The sequence below is a fragment of the Triturus cristatus genome, chromosome 4_2 (assembly GCF_964204655.1).
Source record: "Triturus cristatus chromosome 4_2, aTriCri1.1, whole genome shotgun sequence".
Taxonomy (NCBI): domain Eukaryota; kingdom Metazoa; phylum Chordata; class Amphibia; order Caudata; family Salamandridae; genus Triturus; species Triturus cristatus.
Window position 1 is genome coordinate 871,439,779 of NC_140586.1, and position 24,565 is coordinate 871,464,343.

Here is a 24,565-nt window from a genome sequence, read left to right on the forward strand (position 1 = left end):
GGCGGGATGTTGGAAGGCTCACCTCACTGGAATAGATGGCGAAGCACCGCCTGGCCCACTGCCGCATCCTTCATAAGTTCAGCATCCAGGCAGTAGTGTCTGGAGAAGGTGTGCGGTGACTTCCACGTCGCCGCTCTACATATGTCCAAAATCGGCACTCCAGCGAACAGCGCTGCTGATGTGGACATCGCTCTGGTGGAATGCGCTTCCACCCTGGCTCCCAAAGGCCGTCCGGCCCCGTCATGGCAGAATGCTATTGCTGAGGAGATCCACCGTGAGATGCTCTGTTTCGTTAGAGGCATACCCCTCCTTGGCCTAATGTAGGCCACAAATAGCTGTGATGACTTCCTGAAGCTCTTTGTTTTGTCTATGTAAAACTTTAGACACCTTTTGAGGTCCAAAGAGTGGAGCGTCCTTTCTGCTGCGGTGGTAGGGTTTGCAAAGAAGGAACGTAGAACCACCGGTTCATTGAGGTGAAAGTCTGAAGGCACTTTCGGTATGAACTTGGGATTTGTCCTCAGCACCACCCTGTCCTGTTTGAACTGCATGAAGGGTTCCTGAATGGAGAGAGCCTGTAGCTCGCTGACTCTCCTGGCAGATGTTAGAGCGAGCAGCAGAGCCGTTTTCCATGAGATGTACTTGATGGAAGCTCGATGAATGGGCTCAAAAGGGTGCTTCATGAGTTGGTTAAGGACCAAATTGAGGTGCCACGTCGGTGGGACCCGTCTAGGTCTTGGGAAGGACCTATAGAGTCTCTTTAGGAACTGCTTGATAAGCCTACTGGACCAGAGAGACGGTCCTTTGTAAGTCCTGGTGAAACATGAAATGGCCGCCAGATGCACCTTTATGGATGCGTGCGCCAATCCTGACTGTGCCAAGTGTAGTAGATATGGCAATATCTGTTTGGGTGTGATATGGAGTGGTCTCAGGCCTTTCTCTAGACACCATGCGCAGAATCGTTTCCATTTTAGAGTAGGTTTTGTTGGTACTGTCCGCTCTCGCTTTTGCCAGCACGTCCCTGCATTCCTGCGGGATGTTTAAATGACAGAACTCTCTGTGCTCAGGAGCCAGGCCGATAACCAGAGCGATTGCAGGTTCGGGTATTGCACTTGCCCGTTGGACATTGTCAGCAGGTTCGGGTGCTGCCTCAGACGAATCGGTGTCCTGATGGAGAGGCGATGAAGGTCCGAGAACCAGTGCTGCCTCGGCCAGAACGGTGCAATTAGGATCAGGGTACAGGGCTCCGCCTTCATCTTCCTGAGGACCCTGGAAATCATCGGAAACGGCGGAAAAGCGTACGCAAATACGCTGAACCAACCTATGGAAAAGGCATTTCCGAGTGACCTTGGTTGGAGACGCCAGCTTGCGTAGTTTGGGCATTTGGCGTTCTCCTTGGTGGCAAACAGGTCGATTCCTGAGACTCCCCATTCTGAGAATATGTGAGCCAGCGTATTCTCGTCGAGCTCCCATTCATGGGAGAGGGATTTCTGCCTGCTTAGGACGTCCGCAATGGTGTTGTCCTTGCCCGGGACATAGTCCGCCCTGAGTGTGATCCCATGGAGTACAAGCCAGTTCCAGATCTTTTGCGATTCGCGTGATAGAGTGGGCAAACGCGTTCCTCCCTGTTTGTTGAGATAGTGCATCGTCGTGGTGTTGTCTGTTCTGACGAGCACCTGGGAGTTCTGGATGCGTGGTAAGAAGGCTTGCAGCGCCAGATACACAGCCCTCAATTCCAGAAGATTGATATGGAGATGCTTCTCCTGATCTGTCCATTTGCCGCTTACTTGGAGGTCCTGTAGGACGGCTCCCCAGCCTTCCAGGGATGCATCGGTGGTGATCACCAGCGGTGCTGCTGGAAGCAGGAATGGCAGTCCTATAGACAAATTCCTGCGATTTCTCCACCATTCCAGGCTCTTGGATATTTGCGGTGTTATCCTCACAATGTCTTCGAACGAACCTGTACTCTGAGTCCATTGGTTCGTGAGGGCTTCTTGCAATGGACGCATCCGGAGTCTGCAGTGAGGCATGAGGAGTATACAAGAAGACATCATTCCTAGGAGTGATTTGTAGGTTCGAACTCTTAGGGACTTCCTTGATGCCACAGCCGTGGCCAGAGATATTATCTTGTTTTTCCTTTCCTCTGAAGGAAATGCCCTTGCGCATTCCGTATTCAAGGTCGCCCCGAGGAAAGTGATGCTTCTGTTGGGGACATGTAGGATTTCTCGTGATTGAGAGTCAATCCTAGATGTTGAAAAAGATTGGTGCAGGCGTTGGAGGATTCGGTCGCGCCTGCAGCTGAAGGTGCCTTTACCAGCCAGTCGTCGAGGTAGGGGAAGACTTGGTGACCCATTTGACGCAGGAAAGCTGCCACAGGTGAAAGGCACTTGGTGAAAATCCGCGGAGCGGATTTGAGGCCAAACGGTAGGACCCTGAATTGGTAGTGCTGTCCTGCCACCTCGAATCGTAAAAACTTTGTGCCCCCTGAGTATCGGGATGTGATAGTAGGCATCCTGAAGATCCAAAGATGTCATGAAATCTCCTTTTTCTAGAATGCCTAGTATTTCTTGGATCGTCACCATCCTGAACGACTGACTGTTCAGGAAAGAGTTGAGTGCCCTGAGGTCTAAAATGGGCCTCCACTTTTTCTCCTTCTTGCGTATAAGAAAGAAGCGGGAATAGAATCCTTTCTCCATTTGAGACGATTGAACTCGCTCGATCGCTCCTTTCTTCAACATCGCAGATATTTCTCGGAGTAGCAGTCGCAGAGGTTTGTGTGGAAACCTGCGGGGAGGGGTTGCAGGTGGGATGGTGGTGAATTCCAGGGAATGGCCGAATCTTATTAATTGAAGTACCCAGCGATCTGTGGTGATGAGATGCCAATTCTCTAGGAAATGGGTCAATTTTCCTCCAATCTTTGATGAGGGAAATAGTCGCTGGACTGGCTGGAGTAACTGGTCACTGGCGTCCGCCGGTGCCCCTCTTCTGGTTTTTACCCCTGAAGTTTGATCTTCCATAAGAAGTCTGACGACCTTGTTGTTGCTTCTGTTGGTACTGGGATTTATTCTGGTAGGAATACGAGGACCTATTCTGATAGGATCCCCTGTAGGAGGACTGGCCTCTGGATTTGTTGCCTCGAAAGGACTGATTCCTTGCCTGTAAAGTACCAAGCGCTCTAGCAGTATCAGTGTCTTTCTTGATTGCTTGGAGCGCCTCGTCAATCTTATCCCCAAAAAGGTGTTGGCCGTCGAAGGGCATGTCCAGCACTTTCGTCTGCACTTCCTGCCTGAATGAAGTTGCCTTAAGCCATCCCTGACGGCGCAGGACTGCAGCCCCAGCCAGTTGTCGAAAGCCTGTCATGGCCACATCTATGGCACAATCAATGATCTCGGCTGCCGAGGTTTGGCCCTCAGTAAGTAGTGCCTTGACCTCCTCCTGAACTGCGCTTGGCAGCTCCGCTATATATGGGGCTATATCTTCCCAAAGCTGGTGGTTATAACGCCCTAACAGGGCTATGGAGTTGGCCACCTTGATGGTCATTGCCGATGTCGTAGAAAACCTTTTACCGATCGTGTCCAACTTCCTGCCTTCCTTGTCTGGTGGGGCTGACAGAGGAGAGGAAGGGTTGCGAGAATTCTTCTGGGCCGCCTGGGTTACGACCGAATCCGGTTTCGGGTGCCCATTAAGGCAAGCTGGCACCGTGGTTGGAGCCTTGTACTTTTTATCCAGGCGTGGAACAACCGCAGGTACAAAGGCCGGCGTCAGCATCAGTTTCTTTCCCTGGTCCCAGAGAAAGTCAATAATTGGGATCGACTTCGTTGTCTTCTTTGTTTGCTTCTTGAAGTCATGTAAGAAGCACTCAGTCTGTCGATTCCATCACCATATGAAACCGCGTCGCTGCTCTTTCCACTATCCTATGGAAACCGCCAATATCCACTGGCGGTGAATCTGCTTGGCGCGGTTGCGGTGAAGCTGGGGAGGATGCCACATACTCTTCCTCCTCATCGTGATCCGTCTTGTCTTCCTGGACTTCCCCCTCTTCCATTTCTTCAGCCTCCTCATCTGATGATTCTATCACCTGAGGTGGCACTTTCTCCTGGCGGACCTGAGTAGTTGGCCGTGACTGTTTTGGGGCTGTCGCTGGTGGATTTGTAGTAGGCGTCGGGCCCCCTGTCTCAAGTGCCGGTGATTCCGGGAAACGTTGCTTGTAGTCCCGGATAAGGTATTTGAGGTCATTGACAATTGACAGGGGAAGGCATACCATCGGGGTGACCTCAGTGCGAACCTGATCCCGGAAAGGGGGTTCCTGGCAGCTCATCTCCTCCTGTTCTTCGTCCGTGCTCTGACATTTGACGTGCAGCTCTGAAGGGGAAGTAGCCTGATCCAAGAGTTCCTCTTCAGACTCCTCACTCTGAAGAATCTCCATGGGCAAATGAGTTTGCACCTTACTTGGAGACGTTGTTTCTGGAGTAATCTGCTTCCTGGTCAGTTTGCCAGACCCAGAACCCTGTGCAGGATCCCCTGCAGTCGTCCGTGGTGTTGTCGACGGTGGTAGGGTCATAGACGACGTTTCTATGAGGTTGGATTTCTTCCATGGCTCAGTAATACCTATGGTTGTCGACGCCCTCGCCGTCGACGCCTTCGCCGCCTTCGCCCTCGTCGTCGACGCCCCGTCGTCGACAACGTCTGCGTCGTCGACCCTCCCGTCGACGGGGAGCTCCTCATCGACGATGTCATCGTCGACGGGACAATCTTCGTCGTCGACGAGGTCTTGGACGTAGACGACGGCTTTAGCAGTATTACAGATGAAATAGGTGTACCTGCTGACGACGATGAAGTAGTGGTCGTCGTCGACGAGAAGACTGACGACGCTGTCGTCGTTGACACAGTTGTCGTCGCTGTGGAGACATAACCTGGCGCCCCAACTCTTTTTTGCGCTGAGGAGGTTGTCGCAAATTTGCTGGCCGACTGGGTAGGCTTCTTAAAGGTCTGAGAATCCTTGTCAGACACTGAAGATTTGAAGATCTTGCCTCTGAAGACTTCTTGTGTGCCTTCATAGGAGGAGTGTCTGAGGGGCCAGGAGACGTCACTCTTGGCCTCTTCAGGGAGACTTCAGAGGTCCTTGAAAAGCTTCCCTCTGAGGATACCACACTCTCCCTGTCCTTAAGCCTGTCCAGCCAGATGAGCAGACGACCTTCTCTGTCCTTCAAGGTCTTGTGAGGGAAAGACCTACATATTTTACAGTCCTTAGGCACGTGGTCAGGATAAAGGCAATATAGGCAGAGGTCATGCTTGTCGTCCACATGTAGCCTTTTCTTCCCACATGAAGAGCAGGCCCTGAAAAGGGCTTTCTTCTGGGATTCAGACATGCCAGAATTTAGAAGAAATAAATCACTCACTGCAGTGATAAGTGGCTTGAAGCAATCTCTGTTCAAGTCCTTGAAGAAATAAGTCACTTTAAAAAAGTGAACAAGTTGGTTTGAAAGAAATCCTGAGGAGAACTCAGGCTGGAGACTCCCTAGCACAACGTGCGGTAGAAAATCTGAGGGACTGAGGCTCCTGTCAGGAAGGTTCTAGAGGGAGGTGATGGCTGATTGGCTGGCTCTGAGAGTTTGGTCCTTTTTACATAAGGACAAGGATAGGCCACTAAGGAGAGGCCCTTAGGCCTATTTTTCTCTATGTATGTCTATAGGACATTACTTTATGTACCGGAGGCTCCCGTCTCAACAACAGGGAATGATTCAGGCATGTGAAAGACACCCCTAATACTGGATAATTTGAAGCACCTCGGAATCTTCCTCCGGGACATCAGGACCGAAGATGTCCTCCGGTTCCGGGGCTGGTCTGTGTGTCATGATATGGCGATGAGCTCTTCGATCTCGAATGGTCTTCTTCGAGCGGAATGCGGCGCAGGCTGGACAGCTGGACTTGTCGTGTTCCGGTGACAGGCACAGGTTGCAGACCTTGTGATGGTCACTGTGCGGGAACTTTGCTCCACATTGTGGGCATTTTTTAAACGGCGTCCTTTCCATGAGCCGTAGGCCTCACGGCGCGGATAGGTGGAATCGCCTGCGTCGACGTCCGGAACCGGTCCGATGAACTCTATGTCGAGTGAAGGTGTATGGATGAAGTTTTTGAAGTTTGTGTCGCTTAGAAAAGTTCGATTTAAAAGTTTTTTACCGGAGTGGAAAAGTTACATCTGAACCCAGTGGCGGAAAAAAACAATCTGAGGATGGAGTGGATGCCCATGCGCACTGTAGTCCAAGGGAGGAGTCACCTATCTCGTGACCAAAGACTTCTTCCGAAGACAACAACAACCTGCAAGCATCCGAGCCCAACACCAGATGGCGATCTTATCCTAAGTGTGTGATCTGCAGCTCATATGCCTCGAACTTGCATTTATATAGTGCTTACTACGCCGGACGATGTGTCGACGCGCTTCTTAGGCGAGTAGCATGCTACTTCGGAACCCATAAATAAATAGTGGGGAATTAGTATAGTGAAATATGAAAATAATTTGAGTGGTGGACAGGTCTGTTTTTTGGACTGAAAAGGAATAGTGGAGGGATAAAAGATGGCAGGTTCTAGAATATTAGTTTTCTTTCTTGGGAGTTTATAGCCATAGGAGGTGGTTTGGGATGAGTTAAGAGGAGCTGGAGGGGAGTTAATATAGGGAAATATGAAATGAATGTGATTGGAGGACATGGTAGTCTTATTTGGATTTAAAAGGAATAGTGGAAGGATAGAAGAGGGAAGGAGGGATAGAAGAGGGAAGGAGGGATAGAAGAGGGAAGGTGAAATAGAAGAGGGGAATGTCTAGAAATGTGTTTATTTTTGGAGTTCATAGCAGTAGGAGGGGGTTTGGGATGAGTTAAGGGGTGTTGGAGGGGAAAGAGTCAGAGGGAAGCGTCTTTTAAATGTTTTTTCTAATTGTTTTTTTTTTACCTCTGGGTCAAAGAGGTCTTTCATATGAAAAGGGACTTTGCTGAACATCCGGTTTAAAAGCCAATTTGCATAGCCAAGCATATCTGCATAGTATAATTGAGGAATTAATTCCTCGTGCAGTGGAAGCCGCACTGACCTGAGCGCACTGAATAGTTTTCTTGGAAATTTGTTAGCCCTCCCTTTCTATTGATCGAGGAGACTTTGTAACAGCGCCTCCATGTAATCCCAAGTAGCCCGGTTATACTTCAGGAGTAGACCCACAGAATTGGCTATGCACCAATGATTAGCATTTTCTACTGCCACTTGTTTCCCTGCTGCATCTATATGCGTACCCTCCTTGTCCGGAAGGGGAGTGTCACCTGTACTTTGGGGCGCTGCTCTTTTCCTAGCTGTTGTAACCACTAGGGAATCCACCATGGGGTGTCCCCTAATGTACAGTGGATCATTAGAACAACGTTTGTATTTGCACTCTATATATGGTGTTAGTACCTTTGACTTAACCAGGTCAATAAATATTTTTGTAGACCTTTAAGCGTTGACTATTAGGAGTAAATATTGAGAGATCAGCTTTGGAGAGCGTTGCCACTGAAAAGTCACCTTCCTCCTCTGTGGTGTGCATCTCAACTTTGTGATAGTGAGCTAGGCACTGCAGAACATTATGAGGAAGTAGTGTCATCTAGTGGGGCTGCCTTGACTGGGGTCGGCACCTCAATGTCAGGGTCTGGTGGAATGCATCATATGTGACTCAAGGATGTGGACTATCTGGAGGTAGTCTCTGAAAGTCAATTATGAAAGTAGTGCTTCGTGTCTGTCAACTGACAGCGTGGAAACTGGTGACCTTGATTGTGGTGAAATGTCTAGTAGCATAGGGCTGGTTGCCTTGTGTTCTATAGTCTTTCTTTAGGGGAGGCTCACGTTGAGCAATGTCCTGCCTCGTTATTTTAGGACTTGGTTTTTCTGATAACGGTTTAGTCTCCAAAAAGTGTTTTTCTGTTCATTAGTCCTTCGAGGTTCTCAAAAACATTTCCCTCTGTATCTGGGTGGCTGTCGTGTGGCAAGTTTTTGCCTGATGCTCCTGTGGAGACAAAGCCACAGCAGTCTGTCTTTGCTACAGATGGATTTTTAGGTGTGGACATTGAGGATGCATGTGGTGTTTACGCCATATCTAGTCGACTCGACCAACTTTGCCAGCCAGCACCAAAGTGGTAGGAGGTGACTATAGTTTGTTTCGACACAAGGCTGTGCAGGCATCAATGGCTTTGTAGACACAGAATGCTGCTTCCGCTTTGAGGGCTGCGCGTCCCCTCTTTCGCCATGAGCCCAATTAAGATCGACGCCACTGTCCTGTCTCAACCAGAAGGCTGTGGTGCACCAAGGTGGTGATGAGTGGGCATAGGGGGTAATTGCGTGGTGTATGCGTGGGTCTCGAAACGCTCAGTAATCATGGGCATGGATCTCAATCGTGTGTTCATCCAGGATTTCAATTGAGTAGGGGTCATCCTGTCCTTGCGCCTTGGACATGACAATGACATGAAAATGGGGACTGCACATGATGTGACCTCTTCATTGCCGCCTGCACAGATGTGTTTTTCTGCGGAGAATTCTGTCGCCCCTGCCATTTCCATGGTGTGAGCTAGAGGTCTTTGTGTCAAGAGAAAAGTTTTTTTGTTCTTGAGCAGGTTGCAGGCTGTGCAATCCCGTTTGTAATATTCTGGCGACAGGCACAGGTTATAGACAATGTGCTGACCTGAGTATGCGTACATTGTCCTACACTGTGGGGACTTTAGAAAAAGTCTGTCTTTTTTACCTTCATTACTCAGAGTCAAACATTATCAGCTGCGTGGAGGGAGGAGTACGGTCGAGACGGACCCCTCTGAATTACCAAAGAAGGTCTCCGGGGTACAAATCAGATGATTGCTTCGAGGTTTCACTGTACTGCTTGATTCCGTTCTGCGGTGGGAACTCGTAAAGACGCCCAAGTTGCATGGAGCTCAGGTGCTGTAGTCTGAACCCATTGGAGCAACCCCCCTTGCCCCCTCGTAGTGCACGTGCATTCACTCAGAGTATCCTCAATGTCATATCAACAACAAATACTACTTTGAGAAAAAACAAGTTGTCCGGGCCCAACACAAGATGGAAGGAGTGTGAATACCATGTGTATCTGCAGCCAACACATGATACGAATAGATCGTTACAGCAGGTAAGTAACTTGCTTCTGATGGATACTTATACCTGTAGATTCCATAACCATTCCTACACAGGAGGAGAGTTGAAGGCTGGTTAACCGGGACACCGCGATCAGAGACAGCACAAGTTGCGTGATAGGAAGAACCGGAACAGGTTCCTTCCCTGATCCCTGATGTCCTGAGGGAGCCACAAAATGGTATTTAAGAGGAGACAACAACTCTACGAATGAACTAACATAAAAGTGACTACCTGATCACTTAGAAAAGGCGGCAGAACGAGCCCCCTCCACACTCTGGGCACTACTGAAAAATCAGTTGGTCTACCTCCAGGTGGAGGACAGCATACATACGAAAGAAACCCAATGAAGATGCTGTGACAGTACACGGAGGTGGAGAATCAAGATACACCGCCCCCGACCTGTGTACTCATGAGGGTTCTCTAAATAGTTCTCCAATACTAAAGACCCTGATTTGACAGGACCAGTGATCCATTCTCACAACCTGATTATTTGTATTAACCATTGGAAGCCGGATGGATCACTGCTTCTCATTCCCTCCCCTTTGATATTTACATACAGTATGGGAGATGGCTCTGGAGTAGCACAGGTGTGGAGCTTTTCAGGAGCCAACCGTCTAGGTAAGGATAGACTAAGATCTTCTGCCTGCAGAGGAAGGCAGCCACCACCGCCATGCACTTGGAGAACGTCAGTGGGGTGGATTTGAGGCCGAACGGAAGCACTCTATACTGGTAGTGGTGACGAGAGACCTGAAATTTGCGATGTTTCACGGAGACAGGAATGTGGAAGTAGGCGTCCTGCAGGCCGATGGCACACATCCAGTCTCCCTGGTGAAGGTGCTTAAAGATTTGATGTAGGGCTAGCATTCGGAATTGTTCAGCAGGCGCAGGTCGAGGATAGGTCTGTACTCTTTGGCTACTCCTCGCTTTTGGACTAGGAAGTAGCAGGAGTATACCTCCTGGTTTCTTTGGAGAGGTGGGACCTCCTCTATGGCCCTTTTAGATAGGAGAATAGATACTTTGTACTGTAAAAGCAGACTTTGAAGCTGAGGAAGGTGCTTCAATTGCGGGGGCACTTGCGGAGGGGGGAGACTTGAACCGTAGCAAGTAACCATGCTGCACAATATTCAGCACCCAGTTGTCTCTTGTTATGGTTTCCCACTCTTCCAGGTGAAAAACGATACTCCCTACTACCGGAGTGGCGAACGCGTGCGGAGGAAGCAATGCCTCACTGTTTGGAAGGCTGCTTAGTGGTGGACTGTTGCAGCTTGGTCTTTCCTTTTCCTCTGCCACGACCCCTCTGCTGGAATTGGGGCATCTGCTGGTTCTGGGAGGACCATTGAGGGGTTTGAACCCTCTGCTGGAAGGAACGCTTTTCGCCCTGACGAAAGCGCTTCCGGTATTCTTTGCGCTTCTCCAAACCTACAGCCTTGACAGTATCCAGCTCTGTCTTCATTTTATTCATTTCCTCATCGGCGTGAGCCCCGAACAAGGAGGAGCCGTTAAATGGAAGATTTAGAATCTTTTTCGGTGCATCAGGCTTGAAGCCTGTGAGGCACAGCCAGGCTGAGTGCCGTGAACAGACGCCTTCGGAGTAACCATGAGCTGAAGCGTCCGCTGCCACACTTATAACTGATTGACTACTAGCCCACCTTCCAGTAGAATTTCGCTGAAGTCCTGCCAGTCTTTTTTGGGGAGCTTTTCGGCGAACCCTTGTGAGGGAGTCCCAAAGACACCTGTCATATTGCCCGAGAAGGGCTGAGGCACTGGCAATCTTCATGGAAGAAGCCGACGTATTGCACACTTTCCTGCCATAGGAGTCCATCTGCTTACTGTCCTTCTCTGGGGGACAGAAGATGACACAGACACTGAGTGAGACCTCATGGCTGCCGCCACAATGACTGAGTCCGCTGGTGGATCAGCTCTGAGAAATAAGGGATCCGCGGCTGTGGCCGTATACTTTTAGTCCTGGCACCAAAGGAAGCAGTGGTCTAGGAGCTGTGCGATGGTGTAAGGCGTCGAAGATGATCGATGTGGGAACCACAGGAGTATGCAAAGTTATGTTCAGTTTATGCACACCCCTACCCAGGACATCTGAGAAGGTCGCAATGTCATCGATGGGAGACACCCGCGATGGAGGAGTTGAGGAGAAGGTCTGAGAACAGTCCCGGACCGAGGACCTCGTGGAGGAAGACCATGTGGGCGATCTGGTGAGTCTTCTCTTATGGGGACGGTCGTGATGAGAGCTGCGATGACCTCTGAACTGAGATCGGTGCGTGGAAGGCGATCTTGGTCTTCTAAGGGGAGACTTGCTTCTCTGAGGAGAAATAATAGAAGGCGAGTAAGTGCGAGGGTAGTGCGAGCCCGGACTTCTGCAGTCACCTGTCCCAACACCTTCCAGCCAGCGAGGTGAGAGACCGTACTTCTCTCCAGCTTTAGGAGATCTCTGCGGTGAAATTTGCACAATATGCAGTCCTGGGGATGATGACTGGTCCCCAGATGACATCTCCTCTGTGGCCGCTGCACTTCTGTTCCTAGACGTCGAATGCCTCGACGTCGAAGTCTGCGTCGATCGAGGGGCTGTGGAAACCTAGACGTCTACTTCCGCCGTCGGCCTGGTGTTCTCGCCGTCGATCGCCTACAGTGATGGGGCGACCTAGACATCGACTTCCGCCTTCGACCTGGTGATCTCGACGTCGACCTCCCATGGCGCAGAGTCGACGTCGATCTTCTGGACGTCGAGTGTTGGGAGTTCGATGAAGCTCTCGACGTCGACAAGCCCAATTGCGGCGAGATGTTCGCCGTCGTGACTCTTGACGCCGACCCCCTCGAGGGTGGCGGAGAGTGTCTCGACGTCGACGGAAGCCTCGATGCCAATGGAGACTTTTCAGGTCTGTCAGGACCCACAGCCTTCGAGCCCGAAGTGCTGTGCCTCAACGCCGACTTACTTGCATGCGGCGGAGAATCTCTACGTCGAGATGGTGATTCGTTCCTCGACGCTGGAGAGTGTCTGGGTCTCTTCGACAGCGACTTCGAATCTCCGGTTACCTTCTTTGTGGACTCAGGAGAGGTGGTATGTCGCCGTTTTCGGTGTGGTTTGCTTAAAGGTGGTTTGAAGACTCCATGGTAACCTCCATGATGGCTTCTGTCCTTCTCCAGCTGGGCATGAAGTTTTATGCGCTGTCACGCAGAGTCCGCCTGGAAAATTTCTGGCAGTGGGGACACTGGTCAGGATTGTGTGAGGATGGACGACACAATACACACAGTCTGGATCTGCCAGTGCCATCATATTGCCACAGGAAGGGCATTTCCTGAATAAGGCAAGCATTCCGTGTGGAAAAAATTAGTGATAAGACCAAAAACAAAAAAAACAGTAGAATAAGCCTTAAGGGGTCAAAAAATCTCAAGTTTTCTGAGAAAATATCAAATAAATAACTTTGTCAAAAAACTGAAGAGCTCAAGCTCCAGGGTCCTCATAGAAGGAGCCGGAAAAAAGAACTGACCTAACTGCCACCTGTGGTGCATCATGGGAGCAAGGGGTCTCCTGCAGGTCTTAAAGGCACGGTACCCCTACTCTTATGCCTTAAAGGCAAGGTGTCAGTTTTCTTTGTTTCTTAGTACTCTGCTGCAGCCTACAGGCAAATGCCTGCAATTACAAGTTTGCTTTATGGCAATAAAGCATTATTGTATGACAATTGTTTAGTGCTTCCGTTTTTCCTTATGGGTTAGGGGTACTACAATGCAAACCTATGTAATTTCAGCATTTTTGCCATGTTGTAAACATTTTAGGCTGCATTGGGATCCCGCACATGGGCGGGGATAATTCATAGATTATGACTATTGATGAGTAGCCCCTGGATGAGAAGGAGGTTTGCAGAGAAGGCAGCGGATCTCTCCAGCACACACCTTTGTAATTTCTGGGGAGGGTGTCCTTGTGGCTGGTAAGGTTGTAGCTGCTGAAAGGAGAAATACCTGGAGAAACCTATATAGTGATAAAGTTTCCTGTAATCCCTCTAGTACTGAGGTTGTTGAAGGCCAATTGAGCAAAAAGTCGCTCTGATTTGGAAGTTCTCTGGAGCTGTGTCTGCTTTATCTTCAGACAGGCCCCATCGAATGGAAGGCCCATAAGATTTGCGTGTATGCTCCTGGAGAATCCTGATTATCTCAGTCAGGCATGACGACGAATAGATATTGAAGTGCCCTTCGTTATTGCCCCAGAGTCAGTGGTATCCAGGTGAAGGGGTGTTAGAGTTTCATATAGAGCGAACTTGACCCGAATCAGGTATCAGAGCGCTTTACATAGCACCAGTTGCATTACATTCGGACACATTCATTTTTGTTAGGCACTTGGGAAATTAAGTGATTTGCCCAGAATCGCAGGATGTTCAGCGTCATTACCGAGACTCAAACCCAGTTCCACAGATTAGAGGTCGACCGCCCTAGCCATTAGGCCAACTCTTCTCCCCAATATGTATGGGGTAATGAGCTCAGCCATATCCTAAAGAGTTGAATGGGCAAGCAGACAGTTGGCGTTTAAGGATTAAGTGATAAACTTCCTGCAGAGATTTTCTTCCCTTATGCCTGCATCCGCTTGGATTCTCTGCAGGAAAGGACTGTTGGAAATGATTCCTGCAACTGGCTTCAACTGGACTGAATATTCATCAGAAACAGAGCACTGGCATAGAGATATTTAGAGGAGTGTCTCATAGTTGCAATAATTTCGAAGAGTATCTGGGACTGTACAAGGTATTAGAACATTGGAATGTTGGGAGCTCCATTGAAAACAATGGAGCGCTCCGGGCTTATAATGGCTGGCATAAGCCCGGAGCACCAACATTCCAATGTGTCTTTGTTCACAGCTCTGGTTGTGAACAAAGACTTCAGGGAGCCTGATGGGGATTTCAATCCCCTCACTCTCCCTGAAGGCTTTGTTTTGTTAGAACATTCTGCCCTCTAGTGGCAGAATGTTCTAATAGCCTTATAGCCCTTCGTAGCAGGGCTATACCGGCTTTTAAAGTCCCACTGCCTTGTTAAAGTCCCTCGCCGAACGCTGCAGCGGGCCTTTAACAGCCGGTATAGCCCGCTACGGCGGGCTATAATGTAGACTTTTCTTTGTAATATTAAAACAATTAAGAAAAAACATAGGAGTCTACAGGTGGCTGTATTTACAAGCTATCTTTTAAAAGCCACTGCTTTAGAGAGAATGCAATGGAAATATTTGCTTAGAGGTTGTAAGAGTTGGCAGTAGTCTAAAAAGGTTTCTGCCTCCGACTGGTGTTGAATGTAGGGACGGCAGAACTGCGGAATCACTTGCCAGTGTCCAGCACCTCTGTGTGCTGTTCCTCAAACATAAGGGCGGTCTTTGTGCCCCGGTTGTCATACTGAGGCCAGGCTGCTGCGCAGAAAAGGATGCGATGAGGCACTGCTAGTTGAAACCCTCCCTTATAGGGCATTCTTTTCCTTGGAGCGGCTCTTTCCCTGAATTGACCTATGGAAAACATTCAATTTATGCACAAAACATTATATATACCTGCAGTAGAAAGGCACGGAGTACATTTAAATCTAGTGTACAAAAGGACCGAATAGAGGTCTTAAAAAAAAAATGTTCAATGCGATAGTGAAAAATTGAAATGAAGATTGACATTTGCAGAGGAGAGGTTTGAAATAGGGTTATCCGGGGGAGAAAACAAGATGCATACCTGTTCAGATTTCATGTGAAACTCTCTAAGCTCCTCTTCTGTAAGAGGAAGGCAGTTCTCATCATTTTCAGGGTACTCTTGCCACCCCATTGCTTTCAATAACCTACAAGAGTAACAAAAATGTGTTCAATACCATTCTAAAAATATAAGCATTGAAGACCACACTCCTGTAAGTAAATCTATAAATGCCCTTTTCTAGGCATGGCTAAAGCAGCCTAACAGACCACTAAGAAACAGATTTTTAATTAAAACACACAACTTAAAGTTGTCAATTGCAAATCACATGAAAAGGAATGGTTTACTAGGTGCGGATGTACATACTTGGTGTCTGTACAGACAAGCCACAGAACAGAACTCTTCACCCAGCACTGAACAGCCCCCTGGTTTAGTGTTTACAAAGACGTCCTTTAAGACAGGTCTCAAAGCACTGCCTGTTTAGTGTTTGCCAAGACTCGTCTAAAACTATGCTTATCCACGGAAGTCTTCTTGACCTCCTATCATTTGCCTGCACATTATGTATTTTTAAAAGTATCGGTGACCACAGCTGCCATGCATTTTTATTTTTTAGATTTCGTGTAGGATTAGTGCTGTCCCACGTTCCACTCTGCGTACATTCACCAATTAATGCAACTCGTGCATGGGTACCAGACACCCCATGCCCAGCTTCACTGACTTTAGACCTTAATGTCCATAGAGCCAGATACTATGGTTTGAACAACAGTTTTTGGCGCGGGGCTCTATGACCAGTCTGCCTTGTGTGCCAGTGAGAGTTGTCTTAGGCAATGTAATTACGTGTGTGTATGAATGGGATGTGTGTTTGGGTGACAGAGCTCGTGTCTTGTGTACATGTATTGTATTGTATTGTAATTGCATTTATATAGCGCTTAGTATCCCATACGAGGCGTCTTAGCGCTTTTTCTTTGAGTCGCACGCTACTTGAAACCCAAAAGGATTAGTGGTGAATAAGTATAGTGAAATATGAAATCAATTTCAGCGGCAGACATTTTAGTCTTATTTGGATTGAAAAGATAGTGGCGGGATGGAAGAGATAAATGTTTGGATTTATATAGCGCTTGCTCCCCCTGATTAGCACGCAACTCCAGTTCCCGAACAGGATTCGTGGGGAGTTATACCGAGAAATATTAAATTAATTTGTACGGTGGACAGGTTAGTCTTATTTGGATTGAAAAGGAATAGTGGGGGATAGAAGAGGGGAGGGTCTGGCAAGTTATTTTTTGGGGGGAGGGGGAAGAGTTCATAGTAGGAGGAGGTTTCGGATGAGTAAAGGGGAGGTGGAGGGTGAAAGTCAGAGGGAAGGGTTCAGAAAGGCTTGTTTGGGAGGAGTCTAGAAAAAAGGGTTAGTTTGGATCGCACAGGGCATAACATTTGCCATATGTAGCACGGTTATATATGTATAACACAAGCATACAACCATTTGTTTTCTTCAAATGAGAGAAAGTTTTTCAAAATAACTATTTTCAGTTATAAATATGGCAGCCTCTACTAGCCACAGAGAGCAAGGGGGTCTGTTGTGTCAAAATACGAAACTTTAAAATGGAAGACAATTAACCTGAAGTTAGCTTTATGTTTATATGCATTCCATGAGACTCAGCATTTTAATTTTCTCCCGTTTCAAAGTCTAGCCTTTACAATTAGCAGGTATCTTGCTCCCAGTGGTCTGCAGACAGAGCGCCATATAACATAAAAATCAATTGTTTATATGGGAGGAATGTAAAGTGAAGAAACAGGCTTCATAAAACAGAAAAACGTAATTGGCTTAATTGAAAGTAGAGAACAACATTAAGCCTTATTGTTTCATAGAAACATTTTTCTTCATATTAAATGTTTGCCATTTATAAAAAAATGACTTTCAATGATAAATATGGCACCATGTCAACTGGCCATTGGGAGCAAGAGGCCTGCTGCTTATAAATGTGACAACATTAAAATCAAAAGTTAATTTAACTACTGAGCATTCAGAAACAATGTTGTTCTCATGCTCCAATATTGAGTTGACAAGGACTTTTATGTAAGCGTTAATACCTCAGCGCTTCAGTTCTTCACCCTGTGCGCCTCACCCAGACTCCAATTTGAGTTGAGCACTGCTCATTATCAGGTCGTAATCTGCCACCTGATCATAATGTAAATAAATACAGCCTCCCCTTAACTTTACAAGGAGAGCACAACAATGTTTATTGAAGAGCTCATTTAAAAACGAAGAAGACTGCCAGCTACTCTGAAGGTGTCTGCAAGCCAGTGGTAGCTCACGATTAACTGGTTGGAGACACCTGGTACAGACCAAGGGAGGTGTTGTTCCTGGCTGAAGGTCTAAACATAGTTCTGGTTCACTGTACAACTCTTAGTGCCAGCAACAATTTGTGGTTAGAGTTACAGGATAGATAAAATCTCCCCTAAGTGGGGGATGGGGGTAATTTTTCAGTAGCACTTTATACCACAACATAGGTGGACAATACACAGATTCAGAAACTGACAGGAGCTGGGGTGGTGGTCTTCCCAGGTAACAAACGCACCTTTCTCTATAGCTTTTGGCACCATGGGTGTGGCATGTTTCAGGGCTACCAGCAAAGTTAATACAGCACTGCACAACTCTTACAGCATCCCGGTCCTCTCACCTGTGCTCAGCTTCCAGCGAGTGAGAGAGAATATCCCTCTCCTTAGATTCTGGGATGTTGCTGTTTTCAATCTGGAAAGAAAGAGAGCTTATAATCCACTGTTTTATATCAGTCAGAACAAAGGCCTTAAATAGGTATAGAAAAAAAGACAGCAATCAACCACGGCTAGACAACAAAATATGCTTCTAAAACTAAATTCACATAGAATTTCACTAGATTATGCATAAAAGATTATGGTTCACTAATAGACTTAAACAGCATAAAGTGTTCTGCAAGTCTTCTTTGGGTCAGCACAACTAGGTACCTCACTGAGTAAGTAAAGGTTACTTACCTTTAACAATAGTTTTGAAGTTTGAGACTTCTTGATTCACATGCATCTAGTGGTTGGTACGGAAATCTCCTGACTTTTTTCTGGGCGTTGAACAGTAGGTGGGTTTAGCCATCTATCTAGGACATAATGTATATACCCGCAATGACCCGGAGAATGGTTGCCATCTTCACATTCTATTTCCCTTTCTTGGTGACCTGTACTGCATAAGAGCTTCTCTATGTAGTGCAACATTCTCTCACCTTTGGTCAACTCACAATTTCTTTGAGGGAGGCAGGAGGGTCACAAGGAATCCACACAAGTCTTCAATCAGCAAATACTATTGTTACAGCAAAAAGTTACTTCCCTGTGTAAATCTGTTAGGCGGCTGGGTTGAAGTGCATGAGAGTTTGCAAAAAGGTTTCAATTACTTCTGGCTTACCTGTGTCTCTATTAGCTAGAACGTTCACAAAGCTGTGTTTTGTGAAGGTTGGGATCAATGGCCATGTGGCAGTAAAGCAGAGTAAATCTATAGATACATTATCAATCAAAAATAGAATGGCTCCCTTCTTTCTAGTCGAAAGTGCCATTTGTTTGCACTGAATTGTATCAGGTTTGTACGGACTGGCTTCTCCATCTTGTGACTGATCCTTTCATGACCGGTAGCCCTCTTCTTGCCGGTGTGTAGGTGACAGACTACACTGCTTTGATTCTTGTAGCCGATACATCAGCCTCCTCACATCTAGTGGGGTAGTATTTTTTCTGGCAGTGACTGCTTTGATGGTTTTAAAAAAAGGGGCGGGTAATTTTAAGGATTAACATGGAAGGGAGACATGATTTTTGGTACTAATTGTGGGTTCCTCCTTATGGTCAATATGCTCTTATTGATTTGTCGCTACGGTTCCTGTATAGGGAGTGCTTCAAAATCACTAATTTTGTATAATGATGCCATGGAAATGAGGAATGCAGACTACATTGCATGGGGTCTTACCTACCTTATGCATTGGTTTGGATGGGACTTCATTAGTTGTGTTAGCACTAGGTTCATGTTCCACATGGGAGTGGGTGTTGACCTTGGTGGTGAAATATGCTTCGCATCTTCTAAGATTATCTTGACAACCGGTGTAATGAAGCGGCGCCTCTCTATGAGGTCTCTGGTGTACGCAACTACTGCTGGTAAGCGTACTATGATCAAAGTATAAAAAGGATTCACGTATAGTAGCTGTAATTAGGTACCTAATAATGGTCATTGGTCCTACCAATTTGTGCATCAGATTATATTTTCTGTACTAGAGGATAAATCTGTTTCAACTTGGCTCTACAATATTGTGTGGTCAACATTCTAGCCTAACTTAAAACGTCCATGCATCTGTGTCGTAGGATCAAGTGACAAAAGTATAAGCCATGCTGTAGAATGAGGATTGCTGGTTTTGGGTGACATATCTCTCCCCCTTGTACTTTCAATAGGTTGTAAAAAGCATTCAACTTTTGAGCTACCTCCATCAAACCACCGAATGTGCTGGCCAGGTTAGGCTGGTCCACTGTGCGGTTAGGAGGATCCTGGGCTGGCTGGGGTAGGTGCCTGGAAGTGGAGTAATGACATTTTGCATTTGTGTGTGTTGTGAAGGTCAATTTGTGAAGTTCCCCGCTCTTTAAATATTCTCTGAACTATCTTGGAATTCAGTTCCCACTCATACGAAATGCTTTCTTGCCTGCCTAGCCTTGTTTGCTTTTATGTTTGTGTGCATGGAAGGTGCATCACTATAAGCAATATATTTTCTAATGTGCTCATTACCCATCCCTCTGCCTTGGTGCAAACTTCAGCACTTTTTTTCTAGTGGAGGTGGAAAGGTTGCATGTAAATTCAGAAAGTCTTCAAGCTACAAAGTTACTCCTAGAGGTAAGTAACCATTTCATTTGCACTGCAAATCTTTCTCTATTCATACGCAGAGCATGAACTTTGTAGCATGGTTCTTTTTTCCTGTGGGAGGTTGAAAACTAATTTGTGTTTGCAAACCGGTGTTTAAGTACTTTCTGTTCCACCTTCCCTTCCTTGGATGTCGACACAGTAGTGTTAGGTAAATGTGCATAAGGAGGAATATGTGGCAGGCATGCAGATTTCATTCTAGTGTGATATGTACTGTGGTGTAACCCCTCTTGAGGTGTGATATATTTGCATAGTTTGGACTATCCATCTTGCTATAAACCTCATGGCCGTTGGGGCTATTGAGATGAAGAATTGGTTGGTTTTCCTGATTGTGTAAAGCGTGGTGGCGTGCAATGGGTTTGGTGAAGAAGTGGACACAGTGGTGGTCGGTCCAGTGTGGCTCGGAGGTGTGGCCGAAGAGGATGTTGCTTACGGAGAAGATGGAGTAGTGTGTGTCCTGCTGAGTGGGTTGGCGTTGACAAATTGTTTCAGTCCGATAGTGGCGAGGTTCCAGTAGGGATAAGGTGTTGTGGTCTTCCAGGTTGTCCAGGTGGAAGATGGGAAATCTTCAATGTAAAAATTGCACGAAAAGGCCGATTTATTAACTTCTGAAGGTTCAGAGATTCTCTGAGAAAGGTGGTGGAGTTGTGTGGTAACTGCCAGTACAGTGCATGCTTTGTTAGGGAAGCTGCTGACTTCCTAAAAATATAGCACCTTTAACCCCTTCAGCGCAGCACGGATCACTGCGCCGTGCTGAAGGTTCGTTGCGAGGGTGGGGCTGTGACGGAGCGGTTCCGTCATACGCACAGCGCGACCGATGCGCATGACGGAACCGCTCCGTCATGCGCATCGAAAGGGTTAATAGGTTACTTCACCATGACTTAACAGACACCCTTTCCATGCACGGTTTCCTAAGGGGGAAGGTAAAAGCTTATTTGGGATAATGTTACACATACCTTTAGCTAGGTGCTGCATTTAGTCTTTAATTAGGACCCTTTTCAATGGTATTTTCCCCATTTGAAAAATGCTGGTAAACTGGGTTATGATAGCTGCAATAACACAGATAAATGAGGGTAAATAACCTAGATTAAGATTATGGGTACACCCCTTAGAGCTTGATAAATCATAAGAGCTTCATAATTAACTATCCGAACTAAGGAGAAAAGGCCACGAAAAGCCTCTTTCATCTATACTGGATAGAGTCGAGGAGGGATGAATAGAAGGGGGAACAGGCAAGTGGAAAACCATGAACAGGGGTTTTCAATGGTACCCTACCAGGTATCTAAGCATGGACTTATGGGAATGCACACAGAACCTATGTTAATAGTTTCTTTCCCCAATCGCTTGTCGTTTGATTGGTAGCAGGACAGAAAGATGAATGTGGAATAGTGTCAATGGCACATTGAGACTGGACTACAATAGAAGGCTCAGTACTGAAGACGTCTGATAAGGTATTTGAAGGATAAATAAGAACATTTGTGTAAATTACTCTGCAAAAGGTGCTGGAATGTTAAATGCAATGAACAGCCATTCTGGTTGTCTCAGTATGTGTCGATGTTTGTAGAGAAAACAATAGGTTTTACAAAAATGAGCTCACAATTTTTAACTTTATGCAAACATTTTACATCCATGAACCTTTCCCCTTACCTCCTCCAGTTTGCTGTACTCTCTGCTCTCCAGCATCTCCTCACTGCTTTCATCTTTCAAAGCTCTCAAGAACTCACTCTTCTTATCGTTGGTGCGACGTGTGAGCCGGATCAGGCGGGAAGAGTTCATTTCAATAGGAGGGGTAATGCTGGAAGGACTCTGTGCAATAACATTAAAGGACTAATGTCAACTACTGCTATATATTTAAGACCAACAAAAATACAAATAAGTTGAAGGCATTCCAATGAATGAGACTCACCCATGTGTTGTTGTAATGACAGAAAATATCGAAATTATACAGAGTATTACAGGAAATGTACGTGGCACATACTAACTGCCTTGGATGAGTACAAGCTACTCAAAGTTAATAACGCACGTAGCCCTTTGGACGTCTTTCTTCGTTTCACTGGCTCAGGAGAGGACCAGAGGACAACTACAAACAAGGTAAGGTGCCAATAGTCCTAATTAATTATGGTTATCTTCAGTGAAGGTCTAAGCATTTCATTATCTACCTCTTCCATGAGGGATCACTGCAGACTTTTTTTTTAGGTCTCACCTACAGACTTTTAAATTGTCTTTTGAGATTAACAATTAAAGACAATATTAATACTTACAGTAGATTATGAAACAATAACTGCTTACAAATGGTTGGCTTTCTAGTCAATCTCATTTACTTTCTCTATTTAATTATGTTCCTCCTAGTTTGTTACTCCCCTGAAGAACAGCTTATTTACTGTCATTCTGTATGAATGACTTAGATCCTCCCACTACTCACACTAAAGGAGCTACTTTATCTCTTTCAGCACTTTTTGGGAGGACAGGTCTTCTCTACCTTATGTGCTCCTCCTGCCCTCATACCCAAAATATCAAAGCCCCACCAAGCATTGTATTGTCCCTACTTCTCCCAAATTGTACGTTGCATTTCCACCATTTAATAACCTTTATTATCCTACCACCTTTTGCTCCTTAATCGGTTCTCTTGACTACCGCACTCTCAATGTCCCCACACTTTATCACCTCACCAGCTGCTCCTTCGTTGCTCCCCCAATCCTCCAGTTGCGATGTTTTCCTTTTTAAATATCCTAGACCTGTAGAGTAGCTACAATTTGCTGCTGTGCAGATCCTTTTTCGAAGAGTGTTTTCACACATCTTTAAATTTATTTTCTTCATTTACTGCTCCAAAATTGGTGTTCATTTTGGAATGGCAAATAAAAAAACAAAATGGTGGCCACCTCATGATGCATGCACACATACATACCATCACACTGACCCTTCACAGTGTAATAAATATACATGCATTCGCAATGATGCATGCACATGTAATCGCTCTTTCCTCTTATAATATTGTTGCTGTAACATTGGTAGAAAGCCTTTTGGCCTGCAAAAATGTAAGTCGTATTGGCTTGCAGATTAGGCTCTCCTACAATTTAAGGTCTAAGGCAGGGGTCTCAAACCTCTTCTATAATAGGAGCAACTTATGTTAAAAAACGATACCATTTTATATACGAAATAAACACGTGTAACACTGACAGTATTGTTACAGCACTGGTAATATATAAAGAGACCGCCCCCCCCTGCTGCCACGGACATCATCAGCACTCTCAACCAAGGCCACACAGCAGCACTCACCTACTAGACCTCTCAGCAGTCAACAAAACCGTCTCCCACCGCACACTAGCTGCCAGACTCCACAACGCTGGCATTCAGGCAACTGCCTTAAGACCGGATCTGCTCCTTCCTCGCCGACAGATCTCAAAGAATAAGACTCCCACCCTTCCTCTCCGAACCCACATAGATAAGATGTGGAGTACCCCAAGGCTCCTCACTGAGCCCCACGCTCTTCAACATCTACATGGCCCCTCTCGCAGCAATCGTCAGGAAATACGGACTCAGCATACTATCCTAAGCCAACGACACCCAGCACATCCTCTCCCTCACCAAGGAACTCAACATCACTAGACACAGCTTCCAGGAAGGAATGAAGAACGTCACATCATGGATGAGCAACAGCTGATTGAAGCTCAACTCTGGGAAGACCGTAGTCCTCGTCATCACCCACTCCGCATGGGACGACACCTGGTGGCCACGTGTCCTCGGCAACCCTCCCACACCCACGGACTATGCCGCAACATCTGCATCATACTAGACTCCTCCCTCACCATGAACCGACAGATCAACGCTCTATCTTCCATGTGCTTCAACGCCCTCCGCATGAACTTCAAGTGGATCCCCCCGAAGCCAGGAAGAGTCACCCACACATTCATAACAAGCAGACTGGGCTCTATGCCAGAATTAAAACATCTCTACTCAACAAACTCCAGACCGTCCAGAACACTGCAGCCAGACTTGCCCTCGGCATCCCACAACAAGACCACATCACCCAGCACCTACGAAAATCCCACTGTCTCCCAGTTAAAAATAGTGTGACCTTCAAGCTGCTCACTCAGGTCTACAAATCCCTCCAAAACACCAGACCAATACCTCAACGAAAGTCTCCTTCCAAGCCCCCGAGAGAAACCTCCGCTTCGCCGACCTCGCCCTGGCCGAAATCCCTCGCATCCGGAGAGCCAGAACGGGAGGAAAAGCCTTCTACATCGCAGCCAAGACCTGGAACAAACTATCCCTCATAATCTCTAGGTGAGATCACCGAGTGTGCGCTTGGCAGCGAAATGTGATTTTGACTTTATGATTTAAAAATAATAACGAAGAAACTAGTATACCGTTACCGTTTTTAAAGTGTGCTATTTTAAAAACTGTGTTCTTTTAGCCCTTGCGTGATTTGCACATTTGAGTTTTTTACACTGTGTAATTTGCAAGCTTACCGTCTTCTGCCCGCCCCGGTCCATCCCGGCTGTGTGCTGTTTGTGTGGAGGGCGGGGCAGAGCGTGGCAGGACACACCACTTCCGGTCTGGTCGGCAGAGGCGGGGCTTCCGCCGGACTGCCTACTAGTAACCAATGTGTTCGTGACCGCGCAGCGGACGCGCGCAGCGGGCGCGCTGCCGGCGCACCGAAGGCGTGCCTAAGGCAAGCCCGTCTGCGCCCGTCCGGGACCTAGGGCCAAAGACCTTGGAACTATAAGACCGGACACAAGGATCCATTACTCTAAAAAGGAATTACTGGGCCTACGGACAGCTGTCAGCACTGTTTGCAGGCATAGCGCGAATGTGGATAACATGGAATCCGCATGTATACACTGTAAAACAATAC

At 46.9% G+C, this 24,565-nt stretch overlaps 1 protein-coding gene across 3 annotated transcripts in view; it reads right to left on the reverse strand.

Moving 5' to 3' along the window:
- The window catches only part of GPBP1L1 (GC-rich promoter binding protein 1 like 1), a 462,270-nt gene that overhangs the window by 50,679 nt on the left and 387,026 nt on the right, over nucleotides 1–24,565 (reverse strand). For all 3 annotated transcript variants that reach the window (XM_085602876.1, XM_085602874.1, XM_085602875.1), the window contains 3 exons: nucleotides 21,358–21,516; nucleotides 17,477–17,547; nucleotides 14,844–14,946 (listed from right to left, as the gene is read on the reverse strand). In XM_085602876.1, coding sequence (XP_085459002.1) covers nucleotides 14,844–14,946; nucleotides 17,477–17,547; nucleotides 21,358–21,516 — 333 coding nt within the window. The remainder of the gene's footprint in view (nucleotides 1–14,843; nucleotides 14,947–17,476; nucleotides 17,548–21,357; nucleotides 21,517–24,565) is intronic.